The sequence below is a fragment of the Delphinus delphis genome, chromosome 3 (genome assembly GCF_949987515.2).
Source record: "Delphinus delphis chromosome 3, mDelDel1.2, whole genome shotgun sequence".
Classification (NCBI taxonomy): Eukaryota; Metazoa; Chordata; class Mammalia; order Artiodactyla; family Delphinidae; genus Delphinus; species Delphinus delphis.
This window is the reverse complement of record NC_082685.1, coordinates 109524647-109542675: the sequence shown is the minus strand read 5'-3', so window position 1 is coordinate 109542675 and position 18029 is coordinate 109524647. Positions and strand designations below refer to the sequence as shown.

Sequence of the window (18029 nt, the reverse complement as noted above, 5' to 3'; positions counted from 1 at the left end):
TTTTTTGTTCTAATATAAGTGGTATGGGCATGGCGTTTATCAGGTACTTAAAATATGCTATGCTCCACATTATGCATTTAACAAATATCATATAGCATAAAAAGAGCAGTTTAAAACATAATTATTGTATTTTTTAATTAGTGACAGGTGCAAGTTTTGTGGTATTCAATGGAGCTCTAAAAGCATCTTCAGGATTTCTTGCTAAGTCCAGCATAGTTGAAGGTATGAGTTTCATCTTTAAGATTTGTTTAATGTAAAGATGTTTTTCATCTCTTTTTAAAAATGTATTTGATACTTAACAAAAGAATATATGTAAGTTACAAAGCATAGTACAACAAACATGTGAAATCATCACTCAGCCAAGAACTAGAACATGACTAACATTTGAGCCCACCTCAAGCTTGACAACTCTGCCTTAGCCTGCATTTCCTGCTTGTGCATAGCCTAAAGGTTAGTCTGAGGTGAGAGCTTAGGGTCTTCTCAGGTCTTTCCTTAGCATGCACACATCCCAAGCATGCACACATTATTGCACATGCATGGGGCCTTCTAAATTCCCAGATATATGTTAGTGCCTTTCAAAGCCCTTATGGACATCTTATTCCCCAGATTTTCCTTTAAGTGTTTGGTTGGCCTATCCTTTGTGTCTACTAGTATCTGCTGCCACAGGCAGCTATGATGTTGATCACTGGCCTCTAATTGTTTTTCACAAATGCTCCCTGAGAAAAGACTTTTTTCACTGGGTAAGCTTAGAGTCTGGTCAAATAAAGACATTGTACGTGGAGTCTTCCCAGGAACCACCTGACAAGTCAAAAAATGACAGTTCTCCAGTAATGAGGTTTTGAAGGAGTTCCAGCCCCATTTGCCTTCTCCAGTGGATACCAAGCTGATGGTTTTTACTATGATTGCAGGCTGTTGGTTTTTAGGCTTCTGCTATGCTGGAGAGGAGGGGATGGGAATAGGAAAGTTAAAATGACACAAAACTTGCTGTTTTTAATCAAGTTCCTGCCATTTCTTTTTGTTTTTTTTAAAAGAACCAGCTTTTAGTTTTATTGAACTTTGCTGTGGTTTTCTTTGTTTCTATTTCATTTACTTCTGCTCTGGTCTTTATGATTTCTTTCCTTCTGCTAACTTTGGGTTTTGTTTGTTCTTCTTTCTCTAGTTCCTATAAGTGTAAGGTTAGATTGTTTATTTGAGATTTTTCTTGTTTCTTGAGGTAGGCTTGTATTGCTATAAACTTCCCTCTTAGAACTGCTTTTGCTGCATCCCATAGGTTTTGGATCATCATGTTTTCGTTGTTATTTGTCTCTAGGTATTTTTTGATTTCCTCTTTGATTTCTTCAGTGATCTCTTGGTTATTTAGTGACGTAGTTTTTAGCCTCCATGTGTTTGTGTTTTCTACCTTTTTTTCCCTGTAATTGATTTCTAATCTCATAGCATTGTGGTCAGAAAAGATGCTTGATAATGATTTCAATTTTCTTAAATTTACTGAGGCTTGATTTGTGACCCAAGATGTGATCTGTCCTGTAGAATGTTCCATGTGCACTTGAGAAGCAAGTGTAATCTGCTGTTTTTGGATGGAATGTCCTATAAATATCAATTAAATCTAGCTGGTCTGTTGTGTCATATAAAGCTTGTGTTTCCTTATTAATCTTCTGTTTGGATGATCTGTCCATTGGTGTAAGTGAGGTGTTAAAGTCCTCCACTATTATTGTGTTACTGTTGATTTCCTCTTTTATAGCTGTTAGCAGTTGCCTTATGTATTGAGGTGCTCCTATGTTGGGTGCATATATATTTATAATTGTTATATCTTCTTTCTGGATTGATCCCCTGATCATTATGTAGTGCCCGCCCTTGTCTCCTGTAACATTCTTTATTTTAAAGTCTATTTTATCTGATATGAGTATTGCTGCTCCAGCTTTCTTTTGATTTCCATTTGCATGGAATATCTTTTTCCATCCCCTCACTTTCAATCTGCATGTGTCCCTAGGTCTGAAGTGGGTCTCTTGTAGACAGCATATATATGGGTCTTGTTTTTGTATCCATTCAGCGAGCCTGTGTCTTTTGGTTGGAGCATTTAATCCGTTTACATTTAAGGTAATTATCGATAATGTATGTTCCTGTGACCATTTTCTTAATTGTTTTGGGTTTGTTTTTGTAGGTCCTTTTCTTCTCTTGTGTTTCCCACTTAGAGAAGTTCCTTGAGCATTTGCTGTAGAGCTGGTTTGGTGGTGCTGAATTCTCTTAGCTTTTGCTTGTCTGTAGAGGTTTTAATTTCTCCATCGAATCTGAATGAGATCCATCGAATCTGAATGAGATCCTCTTTGAATGAGACTCTGGCTAGAGTACTCTCGGTTGTAGGTTCTTCCCTTTCATCACTTTAAATATATCATGCCACTCCCTTCTGGCTTGTAGAGTTTCTGCTGAGAAATCAGCTGTTAACCTTATGGGAGTTCCCTTGTATGTTGTCATTTTTCCCTTGTTGCTTTCAATAATTTTTCTTTGTCTTTAATTTTTGTCAGTTTGATTACTATGTGTCTCGGCATGTTTCTCCTTGGGTTTATCCTGCCTGGGACTCTCTGCACTTCCTGGACTTGGGTGGCTATTTCCTTTCCCATGTTAGGGAAGTTTTTGACTATAATCTCTTCAAATATTTTCTTGAGTCCTTTCTCTCTCTCTCTTCCTTCTGGGACCCCTATAATGCTAATGTTGTTGCGTTTAATGTTGTCCCAGAGGTCTCTTAGGCTGTCTTCATTTCTTTTCATTCCTTTTTTCTTTATTCTGTTCCGTGGTAGTGAATTCCACTATTCTGTCTTCAGGTCACTTATCCATTCTTCTGCCTCAGTTATTCTGCTATTGATTCCTTCTAGTGTATTATTCATTTCAGTTATTGTATTGTTCATCTCTGTTTATTTGTTCTTTAATTCCTCTAGGTGTTTGTTATTTAATTCTTCTAGGTCTTTGTTAAACATTTCTTGCATCTTTTCGATCTTTGCCTCCATTCTTTTTCCGAGGTCCTGGATCATCTTCATTATTCTGAATTCTTTTTCTGCAAGGTTTCCTATCTCCACTTCATTTAGTTGTTTTTCTGGGGTTTTATCTTGTTCCTTAATCTGGTACATAGCCCTCTCCCTTTTCATCTTGTCTGTGTTTCTGTGAATGTGGTTTTTGTTCCACAGACTGCAGTATTGTAATTCTCCTTGCTTCTCTCCTGCTGTTTTTTTCTTTTTAAATACTCCTCAGATTGCTGCAGGTCTTTGGTTAATTTCCAGAGTTTCGAAAAAGTTTCTTCTGACGTTTTATCGGTTTCCTTGTTGTTTTTATGGAGTAGAGTATTTTCGGAAGTTCTTAGTCTGCATTTTCACTAATATCATCCTCCATACTATCTCAGTTACATAGCTTTATAGGAAGTCCTCCCATCTCTGATGCCACACACATGCCTTATTCCTCATTTTAGTAGTGCTCTGGCCAGTCTAAGCCCTTTGTTTTATCATGTTAATTTTAGGATCAACTTGTCAGATTCTAAAAGGTCCATTGGACTTTTTATTGGAATTGCATTATATTGCTAGTTTAATTTTGAGAAAATTGGCATATTTTCTATTTTCATTGTTTCTATCCATGTACATTGGCTACCTTCAATTTATTTACATAATATTTTATATTCATTTCCAATAAAATTTTATAGTTTTTGTATAGGTTTTGAATATCATTTCTTATTTATTCCTGTACCTCATAGATTTTATTGCTGGTGTAAATGGTATCTATTTATTTACTTATTACAATTTTAGTGTAATGTAAATGCCATTATAATTTTTTAAATTTATATTTTATTGAGGTATAGTTGATATAAAATATTATGTAAACTTCAGGTGTACAACAAAGTGATTCACAAGTTTTAAAGGTTGTATTCATTTATAGTTATTATAAAATATTGGCTATATTCCCTGTGCTGTACACTATATCCTTGTATCTTATTCACATTTTACATACTAGGTTGTACTTTTTAATCCCCTACCCCTATATCGCCCCTCCCTGCTTACCTCTCCCCACTGGTAACCCCTAGTTTGTTCTCTATATCTGTGAGTCAGTTTAGTTTTTGTTATATTCACTAGTTTTATTTCTTAGATTCCACATATAAGTGATATGATACAGTATTTGTCTTTCTGTCTGACTTATTTCACTTGGCATGATACCCTCCAAGTCCATTCATGTTGTTGTAAATCGCAAAATCATTCTTTTTTATGGCTAAGTAGTATTCCATTGTGTATATATATATATATATAGATATAGATATAGATATACCACATTTTCTTTATCCATTCATCTGTTGTTGGATACTTAGGTTGCTTGGCAACTGTAAATAATGCTGCTATGAACATTGGGGTGCATGTATCTTTTTGAATTAGTGGTTTTGGTTTTTTTTGGATAAATACGCAGGAGTGAAATTGCTACGTCATATAGTAGTTCTGTTTTTAGTTTTTTGAGAAATCCCCATTTTGTTTTCCGTAGTGGCTGCACCTATTTACATTCCCACCAACATTGTAGGATGGTTCCCTTTTCTCCACATCCTTTCCAGCATTTGTTATTTCTGTTCTTTTCAATGATAGCCATTCTGACAGGTGTGAGGTGATATCTCAATGTGGATTTAATTTCCATTTCTCTGATTAACAGTGTTGAGCATCTTTTCACATGCCTATTGGCCATCCTGTGTCTTCTTTGGAAAAACATCTATTCAGGTCTTCTGCCTTTTTTTTTTTTTTAAAGAAGATGTTGTGGGTAGGAGTTTATTAAGTAATTAATTTATTTTTGCTGTGTTGGGTCTTCGTTTCTGTGCGAGGGCTTTCTCTAGTTGTGGCAAGTGGGGGCCACTCTTCATTGTGGTGCGTGGGCCTCTCACTATCACGGCCTCTCTTGTTGGGGAGCACAGGCTCCAGACGCGCAGGCTCAGTAGTTGTAGCTCACGGGCCTAGTTGCTCCGCGGCATGTGGGATCCTCCCAGACCAGGGCTCAAACCTGTGTCCCCTGTATTAGCAGGCAGATTCTCAACCACTGTGCCACCAGGGAAGCCGTTCTCCCTGTTGTTTAATCAGGTTTTTTTTTTTTTTTTTGATGTTGAGTTGTATGAGCTGTTTATATATTTGGATATTACCTCGTTATTGGTCATATCATTTGCAAATGTTTTCTCCCATTTGGTAAGTTGTCTTTTTGTTGTGCTAATGGTTTTCTTTACTATGCAGAGCTTTTAAGTTTAATTAGTTCCCGTTTGTTTATTTTTGCTTGTATTTCCTTTGCTTTAGGAGACAGATCCAAAAAAATATTGCTGCAGTTTATGTCAAAGAGTGTTCAGCCTGTGTTTTCTTCTAGGAGTTTTATGGTTTCTGATCTTACATTTAGGTCATTAATCCATTTCGAGTTTTTTATTTTTTTGTACATGGTGTGAGAGAATGTTCTAATTTCATTCTTTCCTAGCACCACTTATTGAAGAGAGTGTCTTTGCTCCACCAAATATTCTTGCCTCTTTTGTTGTAGATTAATTGATCATAAGTGCATGGGTTTATTTCTGAGCTGTATTCTATTCCATTGATCTATGGTTTTGTTTTTGTGCCAGAACCATACTGTTTTGATTACTGTAGGTTTGTAATATAGTCTGAAGTCAGGGAACATGATTCATCCAGTTCTGTTTTTCTTTCTCAAAATAGTTTTGGCTCTTTGGGGTCTTTTGTGTTTCCATACAAATTAAAAAAATATTTGTTCTAGTTCTGTGAAAAATGCCCTTGGTATTTTGATAGGGATTACATTGAATCTGTAGATTGCTTTGGGTTGTATGTTCATTTTAACAATATTAATTCTTCCAGTCCATGAACACAGTATATCTGTGTTCCATCTGTTTGTGTTATCTTCAATTTCTTTTATCAGTGTCTTACAGTTTTCCAAGTACAGGTCTTTTACTTTCTTAGGTAGGTTTATTCCTAGGTATTTTATTCTTTCTGATGCAGTTGTAAATGGGATTATTTCCTTAATTTCTCTTTCTGATAGTTTGTTGTTAGTGCCTAGAAATGCAAGAGATTTTTGTACATTAATTTTGTATCCTGCAACTTTATCAGATTCATTCATGAGCTCTAGTAGTTTTCTGGTGGCATCTTTATTATGTTGAGGTATGTTTTCTCTATGCCCACATTCTGAAGAGTTTTTATCATAGATGGATCTTGAATTTTGTGAAAAGCTTTCTGTGCCTCTATTGAGATGATCATATGGTTTTTATTCTTCAGTTTGTTAATGTTGTGTGTTTCATTGATTGATTTGCAGATACCAAAAACTCCTTGCATCCCTGGGACAAATCCCCCTTAGTCATGGTACCTGATCCTTTTAATGTATTCTTGGATATCTTTTTAAATTAAAAATTTTATCTTTTGTTGCTGGAAAATAGAAATTAATTGATTTCTCTGTTTTTATCTTATAACCAGCTATATTGCTAAGCTTACATTATTTAAAATAATTTATCTATAGACTCTTTTAGAGTTTTTTTATAACTATAAATAATGATAGTTTATTAATAATGATAGTTTTGCTTCTTTCTTTACAGCCATTATGGCTTTTTAATTTATTTTTCTTGTTTATTGGCTAGTACTTTCAGTGGAAGCAGTGATTGTAAATGTTCTTGTCTAGATCCATGTTTTTCAGTAATAACTTTTAAAAGTAAGTGAGGTTTATGATTCCATTTTGTGTGCCATATGTCTTCTGATGATGGAATGTGATATATTCAATTATATTTCTTATATCACATTATATGTGATAAGAAGTAAGGAGAAATATGTTTTATTTTTGTTGGGTTGTTGTGGTAGGTTTTGATTTTGCTCCTTTTTTCAGGGCAGCAGTTTGCCCTGGAACATCAATTCTTTGATAGATCTAAGAGTTGTTCATTTTATGTTTGTTCAGCTTTTTATTTTTTTAAATTTATTTTTAAAAATTTTACTGAATTATAGTTGATTTACAATAATGTATTAGTTTCAGGTGTACAGCAAAGTGATTCAGTTTTTCATATGTATATATATATTTTTTTACAGATTCTTTTCATTATAGGTTATTAAATGATATTGAATATATTTCCCTGTGTTATATAGTAAATCCATGTTATTTTATCTATTTTATTTATATTAGTGTGTATCTGTTAATCCCATACTCCTAATTTATCCCTCTCCTCCCTTTCCCTTTCGGTAACCATAAGTTTATTTTCTATGTCTGTGAGTCTGTTTCTGTTTTGTAAATAAATTCATTTGTATTATTTTTTAGATTCTACATATAAGTGATATCACATATTTGTCTCTGTCTGACTTCACTTAGTATGATAATCTCTAGGTCCATCCATGTTGCTGCAAATGGCAATATTGCATTCTTTTTATGGCTGAGTAATATTCCATTGTGTGTGTATACACACACACACACACACACACACCCCACATCTTCTTTACCCATTCATCTGATGGATACTTGGATTGCTTCCATGTCTTGGCTATTATAAACTGCTGCTATGGACATTGGGGTACATATATCTTTTTGAATTAGAGTTTTCATCTTTTCTGATATGCCTAGGAGTGGGATTGCTGGATCATATGGTAGCTCTACTTTTAGTTTTTTAAGGAACCTCCAGACTGTTTTCCATAGCGGCTGTACCAATTTACATGCCTACCAACAGTTTAGGAGGGTTCCCTTTTCTTCATACCCTCTCCAGCATTTATTATTTGTAAACTTTTTGATGATAACCATTCTGACTTGTGTGAGGTGATCTCATTGTAGTTTTGATTTGCATTTCTCTAATAATTAGTGATACTGAGCATCTTTTCATGTGACTGTTGGCCATCTGTATGTCTTCTTTGGAAAAATGTCTATTTAGGTCTTCTGCCCATTTTTTGATTGGGTTGTTTGTTTGAAAGTGAGGTATATGAACTGTTTGGGTATTTCTGAAATTAACCCTTCATTGCATCATTTGCAAATATTTTCACCCATTCTGTAGGTTGTCTTTTCATTTTGTTTATGGCTTCCCTGCTGTGCAAAAGCTTTTGAGTTTGATTAGGTCCCATTTGTTAATTTTTGCTTTTGTTTCTTTTGCCTTGGCAGACTGACCTAAGAAAATATTGCTATGATTTACATCCAAGAATGTTTTGCCTATGTTCTCTCCTAGGAGTTTTATGGTGTCATGTCTTATATTTAGATCTTCAAACCACTTTGAGCTTATCTTTTTATATGGTGTGAGGAAGTGTTCTAATTTCATTGATTTACATGAGATTGTCCAGCTTTCCCAACACCACTTGTTGAAGAGACTGTCTTTTCTCCATTGTACGTTCTTGCCTCTTTGGCAAAGATTAATTGACTGTTGGTTTGTGGGTTTATTTCTGTGTTCTGTCTTTTGTTCCATTGATCCATATGTCTGTTTCTGTGCCAATACCACGCTGTTTTGATTATTGTAGCTTTGTAGTATTATCTTAAGTCTGGGAGGCTTATGTCTCCAGCTTTGTTCTTTTGTGAGGATTGCTTTGGCAATTCTGGGTCTTTTGTGGTTCTATATAAATTTTAGGATTATTTGTTCTAGTTCTGTGAAAAATGTGATGGGTAATTTGATAGGGATCACATTAAATCTGTAGATTGCCTTGGATACTATGACCATTTTAACAATATTAATTCTTCCAATCCAAGAGCATGGGATATCTTTCCATTTCTTTGAATCATCTTCAGTTTCCTTTATCAATGTTTTATGGTTCTCAGCGTGTAAGTCTTTCACCTCCTTGGTCAGGTTTATTCCTAGGTATTTTCCTTATACAATTTTTAAAGGTTTTTTTTTTTTTTTTTTTTTTTTTACTTTCTGATATTTGTTTGTTTAAAGTAATGCAAAATATTTCTGTAAATATTGTAGCCTGCTACCTTGCTGAATTCGTTTATCAGTTCTCATAGTTTTTGTGTGTAGTCGTTAGAGTTTTCTATATAGAGTATCATGTCATCTGCATATAATGACAATTTTACCTCTTTCCTTCCAATTTCAATACTTTTTCTTATTTTCCTTGTACGATTGCTGTGGCTAGGACTTCCAGTACTATGTTGAATAGAAGTTAGGTTTATTCCTAGGTATTTTATTGTTCAGCTTTTTTCTTGTTGTGAGGATGGAAGTGACAAGTTCCAAGCTCTTTACATGGAGCAGACACCAAGAAGTCATTAGTATTTTTTGTAATACAAGTTGGCTGGCTTTCATTTATCTAATGTTGTCTTGCTTTTCATTTTTCTGAAGCTGTCTTTATTTCATTCTCATTTTTTATGGGTATTTTTGCTAGATATAAAATTCTGCTTTGAAAGTCTATTTTCTTTAAAGATGTCATTTCATTGTCTTTTGGCCCTCATTATTTCTAGTGAAGAGTCAGTAATAGTTTTTATATTTGTTTCCTTGTATTTAATGTGCCCTTTTCCTCAGTCTGTTTTCAAGAGAGCCTCTTTATCTTTGGTTTTCACCAGTTTTACAGTGGTGTGCCTCAATGTGGTTTTCTTTGTATTTATCCTATTTGGCATTTATTGAACTCCTTGGATGTGTGTGTCAATATTTTTCATCAAATTTGGGGAACTTCTTACCATTTTTTTAAATGTCCTGATCTTTCTTCTCCTTCTGGGAGATAGTCTATCTATGTATATGTAATCCATATCTGTATTAGACTGTTTTATACCATCCCAAGGGTCTTTGATGCTCTTTTTATATTTCTTCATTTTTCTCTGGGTTCTTCAGATTTGATCACTTTTGTTGACCTTTCTTTATGTTCTCTGATTCTTCTGCCATCTTCAATCTACTATTAAGCCTATCCATTAAGGTTTCTATTTTAGTTGGATTATACTTTTCAGTTATAGAATTTGGGGGGGGGCATTTCCAGTTTTATTTCTCTGTTCAGATTTTTAAAAATCTGTTTATACATTTAGCCAGTATTTGCTTTTCATTCTTTAAATGTGTTTTCCTTTAGGTCCTTGAGTATATTTTAGAATAGATATTTTAAAGTATTTTTGTGTTTATTCCAGTGTCTTGGCCATCTCATGGTTAGTTTCAGTTTTATAGGGGCTCACATTTTCCTGTCTTTGGTAATTTTTTATTTTGTACTGTCATTATTGATATGCTTTAGAGACTTTAGATTCTTTTAGCTTTTTTTAAAGGGATTTTTTTGCTGAAGAAGGCTTATTTATGTTTAAGCAGGCATTTTATGTCTGCTTACCCTGAGCTTGTGTAGTCTTTATTTTTTATTTTTTTTAACAGATGGATCTATGGATATCCTAAGGTGTTTACAGTCTGGCAGGACTCATTTTCCAAATCTGTTTTGCCTGTAGATTTTGTAAGAGCTTTGATTTGGCATTGCACAGTTCAGGTTAATGAGGTGCTAATGTGTATTTTGGTTGGTCTAGACTACCAATATCCCCCAACATTGCTTGACTTCTATTATCTCTGTTCTGTTCCCAACCATATAATAGCCATTTTCTGTTATGCCTCATCTAGGGTCACTCTATTAATGTGTTCTCAGTTCTGGTCCAAGGACTCAAAAAGTCCTTGAACACAGTCTCCTGATGCTCCCCTTTTTAGTGTCTTGACCACAGATTTCAGGTTTCCCTAAAGTCTTATCTCTGACTTCTCAGCCCAGTAGAGCAATTGTAGGCTTACTGGTCACCATGCAGAAATTGTCCCCAAGCAGAGAGCCTGTGCAGTTATGGGCTCACCTATTGAGTTTTCCTGTAGGGACCATGGTATTGTACTTCCTGTTGTCCAGAACCTGAAAACAATTGCCTCATACATTTTGTCTAGTTTTATGGTTGGTTACCATAATGAAAGGGCAGTTTGGCATCATTATTTCATCATAGCCAGAAGTGGAAGTTCTCACCTTTATTTGTTTAACCATTAAAAAAAAAAAGAATCCTTAACATAGTGAAATATTTTTCATATTCCCTAACAGAAAACAACCATCAAGATGATTTAATAGATGGTCTAAAACTTGCATGGAACATATTTTGATAGCAAAATTTATGGCTTAGACATATAAATTTATATTCAGTAAAAGAAATGTGAAACATAACTCTCATTTTTAGATGGCTTAATGGTACAAATAACTCCAGAGACCATGGATGGCTTACGGCTAGCTCTACGAGAACAAAAAGACTTTAAAATTACATGTGGGAAAGTTGATGCTGTAGACATGAGAGAATATGTGGACATCTGCTGGGTAGATTCTGAAGAAAAAGGAAACAAAGGGTAGGAATTTTTTGTTACCAAAATGTAATTGATTTGATGGAGGAGAAAGGATAAAAACATCATGTTAACAAAATTAAATATTTTATAAATAAATATAGAATTATACCATTAATTTCAATGCATATACTCTAATTAATAAATGCAGTCTGGGTTTTTCAAAAATGTACCTAACCAGCATCATGTGTGTTTTCTTAGCCAGGATGCTGTAAACTATTAAAGGGTGGACAGTTTGGGAGGGGGCAAATGATACACATTGTGTAGCAGTGTAGGCTTGATGCCAGGTCTGAGAAAGACAAGATACTTTGTCTGTTATATGGTACATTGAGGCACACACATATTTCCCCCCCCAGACTGCCTTTTATATACCAGATATGTATTTTCATGGAATTATCTTAGGATTATTTTTATCAAATAAGTAATGGATTCCCTTTGGGTGTTTATTCTGTATTATATTGATCCACTGTAAATGCAAACAACTGAATTCAATAATATGTACATTAGAGGCCTTACAGAATATTACTGCTATTCCCTCCTCTCTTTAGTTACCCATTTTCTTTCTTTTTTGGAGACTGGCTAAGAGATCTGGAGCAAAAAAGGAAGAGAAGGGCTAATGCTGAAGGATTCCAAAATAGAGTTTTGCAATTCATGAGACAGCTTTTCTGTTAGGAGACTAAGGTATTTTAAACCTCAGGTCTGAATTGGGCATATGAAAAAGTAGATATAATTTGCTACACAATCAAGAAATCTTGGTAAACGAATATGAGCTAAGTTTTAATTATTTTTTGTATAATTGAGATGTCTTACTGCTGCTTTAAATTTATAGCTTTCATAATTTTTATCCTCATTCCATTTGTTCAAGTCTAATAATTTACTTCATAGAAAGTACTTTGGTATTAAATAAATCTGTTCTATTATATTTTATTCTGCAGTGTTATTAGTTCAGTGGATGGAATATCATTACAAGGATTTCCAAGTGAAAAAATAAAACTGGAAGCAGATTTTGAAACTGATGAGAAGATTGTAAAGTGTACTGAGGTAACTTAGAAAGACGTTTCCTTCCATTTACATGCTGTGTTTGGATATGTTTTTGTTAATTTGGAGATTTCGCAGTACTTAACCTCTGAATGTTTAAGTGCAGCGTATTACACTTTCATTACACCTTGAGACACACATATCTCCACCCCAGACTGCCTTATATACACCAGATTTGCATTTCCATAGGATCATTTCAGGTTATTGTATGGTGGTACTGCCTGTCAGCTCACAGTTAAGTTTTCACGGCATTGCCATCTTTGTTTGTACAATAACATGTTATTTGACCATGGTGTTTTCATTTTTCTCTTATTTTACAAAAAATAAAATATTTTATAGATATCAGTTTATAATCAGCACTCACATATGAAAGTTAGTTTTGCATGTTCCAGTTTTTTAAAAATAAGAGAATATGAAACTGTAGCCTCACAGCCCCTTAGTCTACCTCCATTCTCCCCCTCACTCTACCTCCTGGGTCAGACAATCAATGTTACTGATTTCTTAGGCATTCTTTGTGATTTTACACATGTAGAAGATAGAAACTATAGAGGGTATAGAAATTATAGAACATTATTTCTTTGTTTGATCTTAACTTCATTAAGATGTCCTTATGGGATGGTGATCTTATAGGGTGGGCTCATTAGTACCCTTCTTTAAACCGAGTTAACAAAGCTTTTGTTGCTACAAGTTAACTTTAGGCAAAAATAGCTAAGTCATTCCCATATTCCCTAATCTTTGGTTTTAAGTTTTTACTTATACTATAGATCAGGCTATATAGTGTGTATATATATATATATGTATGTGTGTGTGTGTCTATATATATATATATATATATATATATATATATATATATATATATATATAGACACACACTATATAATATTCCTAACTAGTGAATTTCATGGCACTAACATTGGAATTTTATTCATAAAGTTGAATTGAAGGTAGCAATTTTTGCATTTTTAAAGCTACTTCTAATCTTAATCATGACTTGTTTCCTAATTAAATACATTTCAGGTGTTCTACTTTCTAAAGGACCAGGATTTATCTATTTCAGCAACTCGTTATCAGTTTGCAAAAGAAATAGCCATGGCTTGTAGTGCTGCACTGTGCCCTCACCTGAAAACTCTAAAGAGTAATGGGATAAATAAAATTGGCCTCAGAGTTTCCATTGACACTGATATGGTGAGGCATGTTTTTGTGATCTTTTTGAAATGAATATATCTTATATTAAAATAATCCAAAGTTTTTCTTTAACCTTTTACTTTGAGATCACTGAAGAGAACTAAAGTTTGTTGAACGTTAATGTTCGGTACACACTTCCTGTACATTATCTCCTTTACTGTCCACAGCAGGGGCCAGCAAACTCTTTTTGGTCAGACAGTAAATAATTTAGGCATTGCGGTCTGTCAGATTTCTTTCACAACTACTTAACTGTGCCATTATAGTGTGAAAGCAGCTGTAGACAGTATGTAAACTAAACAGCTTAGCTGTGTTCCAGTGAAACTTTGTTTACAAAAACAGTTGGTGGGCCACATTGGCCCACAGGCCATAGTTTGCTGACCCCTGCTCCACAACATTCCTGCTTGATAAGTAGGGTTTTTAATTATGCTGACTAAATTCTATATTCATGTGACGTAAAATTACAAAAGTCTAAAAATGTTAAAAAAGGGAAATTTTCAGTTTTTTCCTCCCATGTAGGGAAAAACCTATTTCTTCCCTTCTATGTCTTTCCTGTGTGTCTCTTTCACTACTCACTGAAAACACTTCTGCTCACCAGATGTGTGGAGGCTTTCCCCCACCCCAGCAAGCAATTCTCAGACACAAGCAGGGTGTCTAAGAATTCAACTTAATTCTGACTTGATCTACCTGGAGATAGCATCAGATCCTACAGCTCTTACAAGACTGCCTCCTCCCCCACTTCATATATCAGTCAGTTATCACCTGTGCTTCTGACCAACCAGTTATGGATCAGAGCTTCCAATGACCCCCTCCTCCTTGGGTTCAATTAACTTGCTTGAGCGGCTCACAGAACTCAGGGGAACATTTGCGTATGTCTGTCAGTTCATTAAAGGCTATACAGATGAACAGCCAGATGAAGAGATACATGGGGCAAGGTCTGGTAGAGTCCTGAGCAGGAGTTTCTGTCTCCACGGAGTTGGGTGCATCACCCTCCCAGCGTGGATGTATTCACCAGCCTGAAAGCTCTCTCAACCCACTTCTACTGAGATTTTATGGAGGTTTCCTCATGTAGGCATGATCAATTATTAACTGAGTTTTTAGCCCCGCTCCCCTCTCTGGAGAATGAGGGGTAGGGCTGGAAATTTAAAACTTCTAATCATGGGCTTGGTCTTTCTGGTGACCAGCCCCTATCTAGGAGCCCATCCAGAGTTGACTCAAAAGAACAAAAGATGCTCCTTCCTCTCTTATCACTCAGGAATTCACAACTTTTTTAGGAGCCCTGTGTCAGGGATGGGATCAAAGATAAATATTAGAATAAGAGATGTTACTGGTATTCTTATCACTTAGGAAATGACAAGGGTTTTAGGAGCTTTATGCCAGGAACTGGGGTCAGAGACCAATATATATTTTCTATTATCTCACAAATATATATATACCGGGACCACCTCATTAAACATGCTAGAGAGCAACATTCACACAGTACTCTATTTAATTGGTGACCTCTGGAGATATTAACTCCAGGCTACAATGTAAATGGTTCCCAGTAGAGTTGCATCAGGTAATAGCCCTGGAAAGATCGCCTTCCTACCCTTGACTCCTAACCCTTCAGTCCACTTCCATACTCCCCCTCATCCTCCCTTCTTGGTCAGGCAGTCAAATGTTATCCATTTCTATGTATTCTTTGTAATTTTTTGCATGTATGAGCAATTAAGTTTGTATGTTCTTTTTGTTCTCTTCTCACTTTTTTTTAAACAGTGCTTCTTTAACAATATATCTTAGAGATATTTCATTTAACTACGTATTCTTTTTAAAGTTGCACAGTAGTAGTTGATTATATAAATGTACCATAATTTATTTAGTGCTTATGCATGTTTGGTATGTCCTGGTTGATATTTAAGGTATCCACAATATTTTGCTTTTGCATAAGTGTGAGTATATAAGAAATATTCCTAGAAGTAGAATTGCCGGGTCCAAGTATGTACTCAATAGATATTACCATATTGTCTCAAATAGAGGTTATGACAATTTATATTTCTACCACAATTTATGAGAGTGTTCTTTCTCTCACATCCTTATCAAAGCAGTATATAATCAAACTTTTGAACTTTGCCAATTTGATAGGTGAAAAGTGGTACTCCACTAGTATTTTTTTTTAAATATTTATTTATTTGGTTGTGCCAGGTCTTAGTTGCAGCCCATGAGCTCCTTAATTGCGGCAGGCACGCTCCTTAGTTGTGGCACGTGGGCGCCTTAGTTGTGGCATGTGAACTCAGTTGCGGCATGTGGGATCTAGTTCCCTGACCAGGGATCAAACCTGGGCCCCCTGCCTTGGGAGCATGGAGTGTTAACCACTGCACCACCAGGGAAGTTCCAATCCAGTAGTATTTTAATGTGCCTTTTTAACTGTTTCTCACATCCAATATAATAGATTTCAGTCCAGGTTGTTCATTAGAATGGTCAATCTTTATTTTTTTTTTTTTTGGCGGCGCCACGCTGCATGTGGGATCTTAGTTCCCCGACCAGGGATCGAACTCACGCCCCCTGCAATGGAAGCGCGGAGTCTTAACCTCTGGACCACCGGGGAAGTCCCAGAATGGTTAATCTTAACATGAACAATTTCATATGTTGAAGGTTTGCTCTTCTTCAGGCAGGATGTGTTACAGTTCTTATTGGAAAAAAGAACTTACATTTTTATCTCACTATTAAAATTTCCTTTTTCAAGGAAGCACCTGATAATTACTTGAGTAAGCATTGTTAATTATTTTAGTCATATGTATTAAAATGTAATTTTCACCAGCAAAATTAAATTCAAATATTATTTTATGATAAATTCAAAATATTTTTAAGTAGATCTTTTTTTAAATACCATGGGGTCTTTATTTAAATCATGTTGACAATTATTCAAACCCTTGGTCTGCCAATGTGTTTACATGTTCATTGAGAAGAAACCTGAAGTATGAAGTAGTGGCAATTTTATTTTCATAGTATCTGTGGAAGGGACAATTATAATTTATGTAGTAGAAGAAATAAAGGAAAATGTAAAACATTATTTTATGAACAAAATATCAAGTATTTTCTTAACATGCTTAAATTGAATGATATTCTTAAATAGTTTTATATTCATCTGCTGAACAAAACAAGATTGCTCACTTTCTAGGGTTGACTCATCAAGATTTTTTTTTTCCAGGTTGAATTTCAGGCAGGATCCGAAGGCCAACTTCTTCCTCAGCATTATCTAAATGATCTTGATAGTGCTCTAATCCCTGTGATCCACGGTGGGACCTCCAACTCTACTAGTTTACCATTAGAAATAGAATTAGTATTTTTTATTATTGAAAATCTTTTTTAGTGAAAGGACGTGAGTTGTATTATATATTGCAAACTGATTTGTTAAAACTAACTCCAGCACTAAAGCTGAAATGCCACAGACACTAAAAGTAAATATGTTTGATGTTTGAAACATGTAAGCTTTGCTTTTTAGGCAGGAATGATCTTTTAAAAATCATTAGCACAATATTTAAATCTCCAAAAATTTAAGAGATCCACAGTTTTTGAAGCTTTACACTTTACAAGTACTGAAAAAGACAAGGATTTCTTCTGTCTTTAAAAAATTTGTAGCATTTAACTGTGTTATTTAAATGCTAAGCCAAAGTACCTGCACTTAGGTATACCTCTTTATGCCAAGAATGATTTTAATGAAGGCTCTTTTCAGATGTAAGCTTGTGAAGGAACTACCTTTTTTGTTTATATGCCAGTTAAATTACTGGTTTCTAAAGTCTGTTAAAAATGTATTTCAATGGCACAGACCAGTTTCCAGATCTTAGACTTAATATGGTAATTCTTTGAATAAGGCAGATAACTTATTTGTATAATTGGAGTGGAGACCTACCTCCATGATTAGATAAACTGATTGTTTGCATTAAAATCAGAATTTTGCCTTCTTTCTTTTCAAATTATTATTTTATATATACATATATGGTTTTCTCTTTATTAAATGGGTATTCTTAAAGTAACTGTGGGTGCTTCAGGATTTTGTGCTTCTATAATTAAGTATATTGTTTTTATAGCAAGAACATGTGATTTGGTATGTGTTTTATAAATCTTTAATAATTTATAAATAGGTAATATTTTTGTATTGCAGTGCATTATTTTTCCTCCTTTCCTTCCAAAGTATACCACTGTATATACCACTTCTAAGAGTGATTGACGACAGGCCAGATGACCCTTGAAGTAGTCATTATGTAGCAATAAATGAAGCCTGAAACAGGTGTTTTTTTAACTTCTCCTTTAAACCTTGAAAGTTTCTTGGCAAGTCTACATATTTTCATTGACACCAATGTATTAAGTATAAATTTTAATGAACTACTTACTTTTGCATATTTTAAATTCTTTATATGGTAGTTATTTTTTATAACAGGATATTAACATAAGTTAAATTCTATGTATTTGAAACTGTTACAGAACTTTCTTCTTTACTTCAAATAGAAAAAAATTTTTAAAGTACGTTGTGTTAAAAAAGTAATGGTCATATTTTAGTTAATCCTGTCATTTAAGT

General features: G+C 34.5%; 1 protein-coding gene across 5 annotated transcripts in view; it reads left to right on the top strand.

Annotated features, from left to right (window-relative positions):
* Positions 1 to 17742, top strand: part of ZFYVE16 (zinc finger FYVE-type containing 16) — a 54673-nt gene extending 36931 nt beyond the window's left edge. For 4 of the 5 annotated variants that reach the window (XM_060009227.1, XM_069540608.1, XM_069540607.1 and 1 more), the window contains 5 exons: positions 142 to 222; positions 11098 to 11260; positions 12190 to 12295; positions 13310 to 13477; positions 16662 to 17742. In XM_060009227.1, the coding sequence (XP_059865210.1) occupies positions 142 to 222; positions 11098 to 11260; positions 12190 to 12295; positions 13310 to 13477; positions 16662 to 16823 (680 nt within the window). In that variant the 3' untranslated portion in view covers positions 16824 to 17742. Of the gene's footprint in view, positions 1 to 141; positions 223 to 11097; positions 11261 to 11802; positions 12115 to 12189; positions 12296 to 13309; positions 13478 to 16661 lie in introns of those variants that run through there. The other variant, XM_069540609.1, reaches the window with a different exon arrangement.
* The last annotated feature ends 287 nt before the right edge of the window (positions 17743 to 18029 follow it).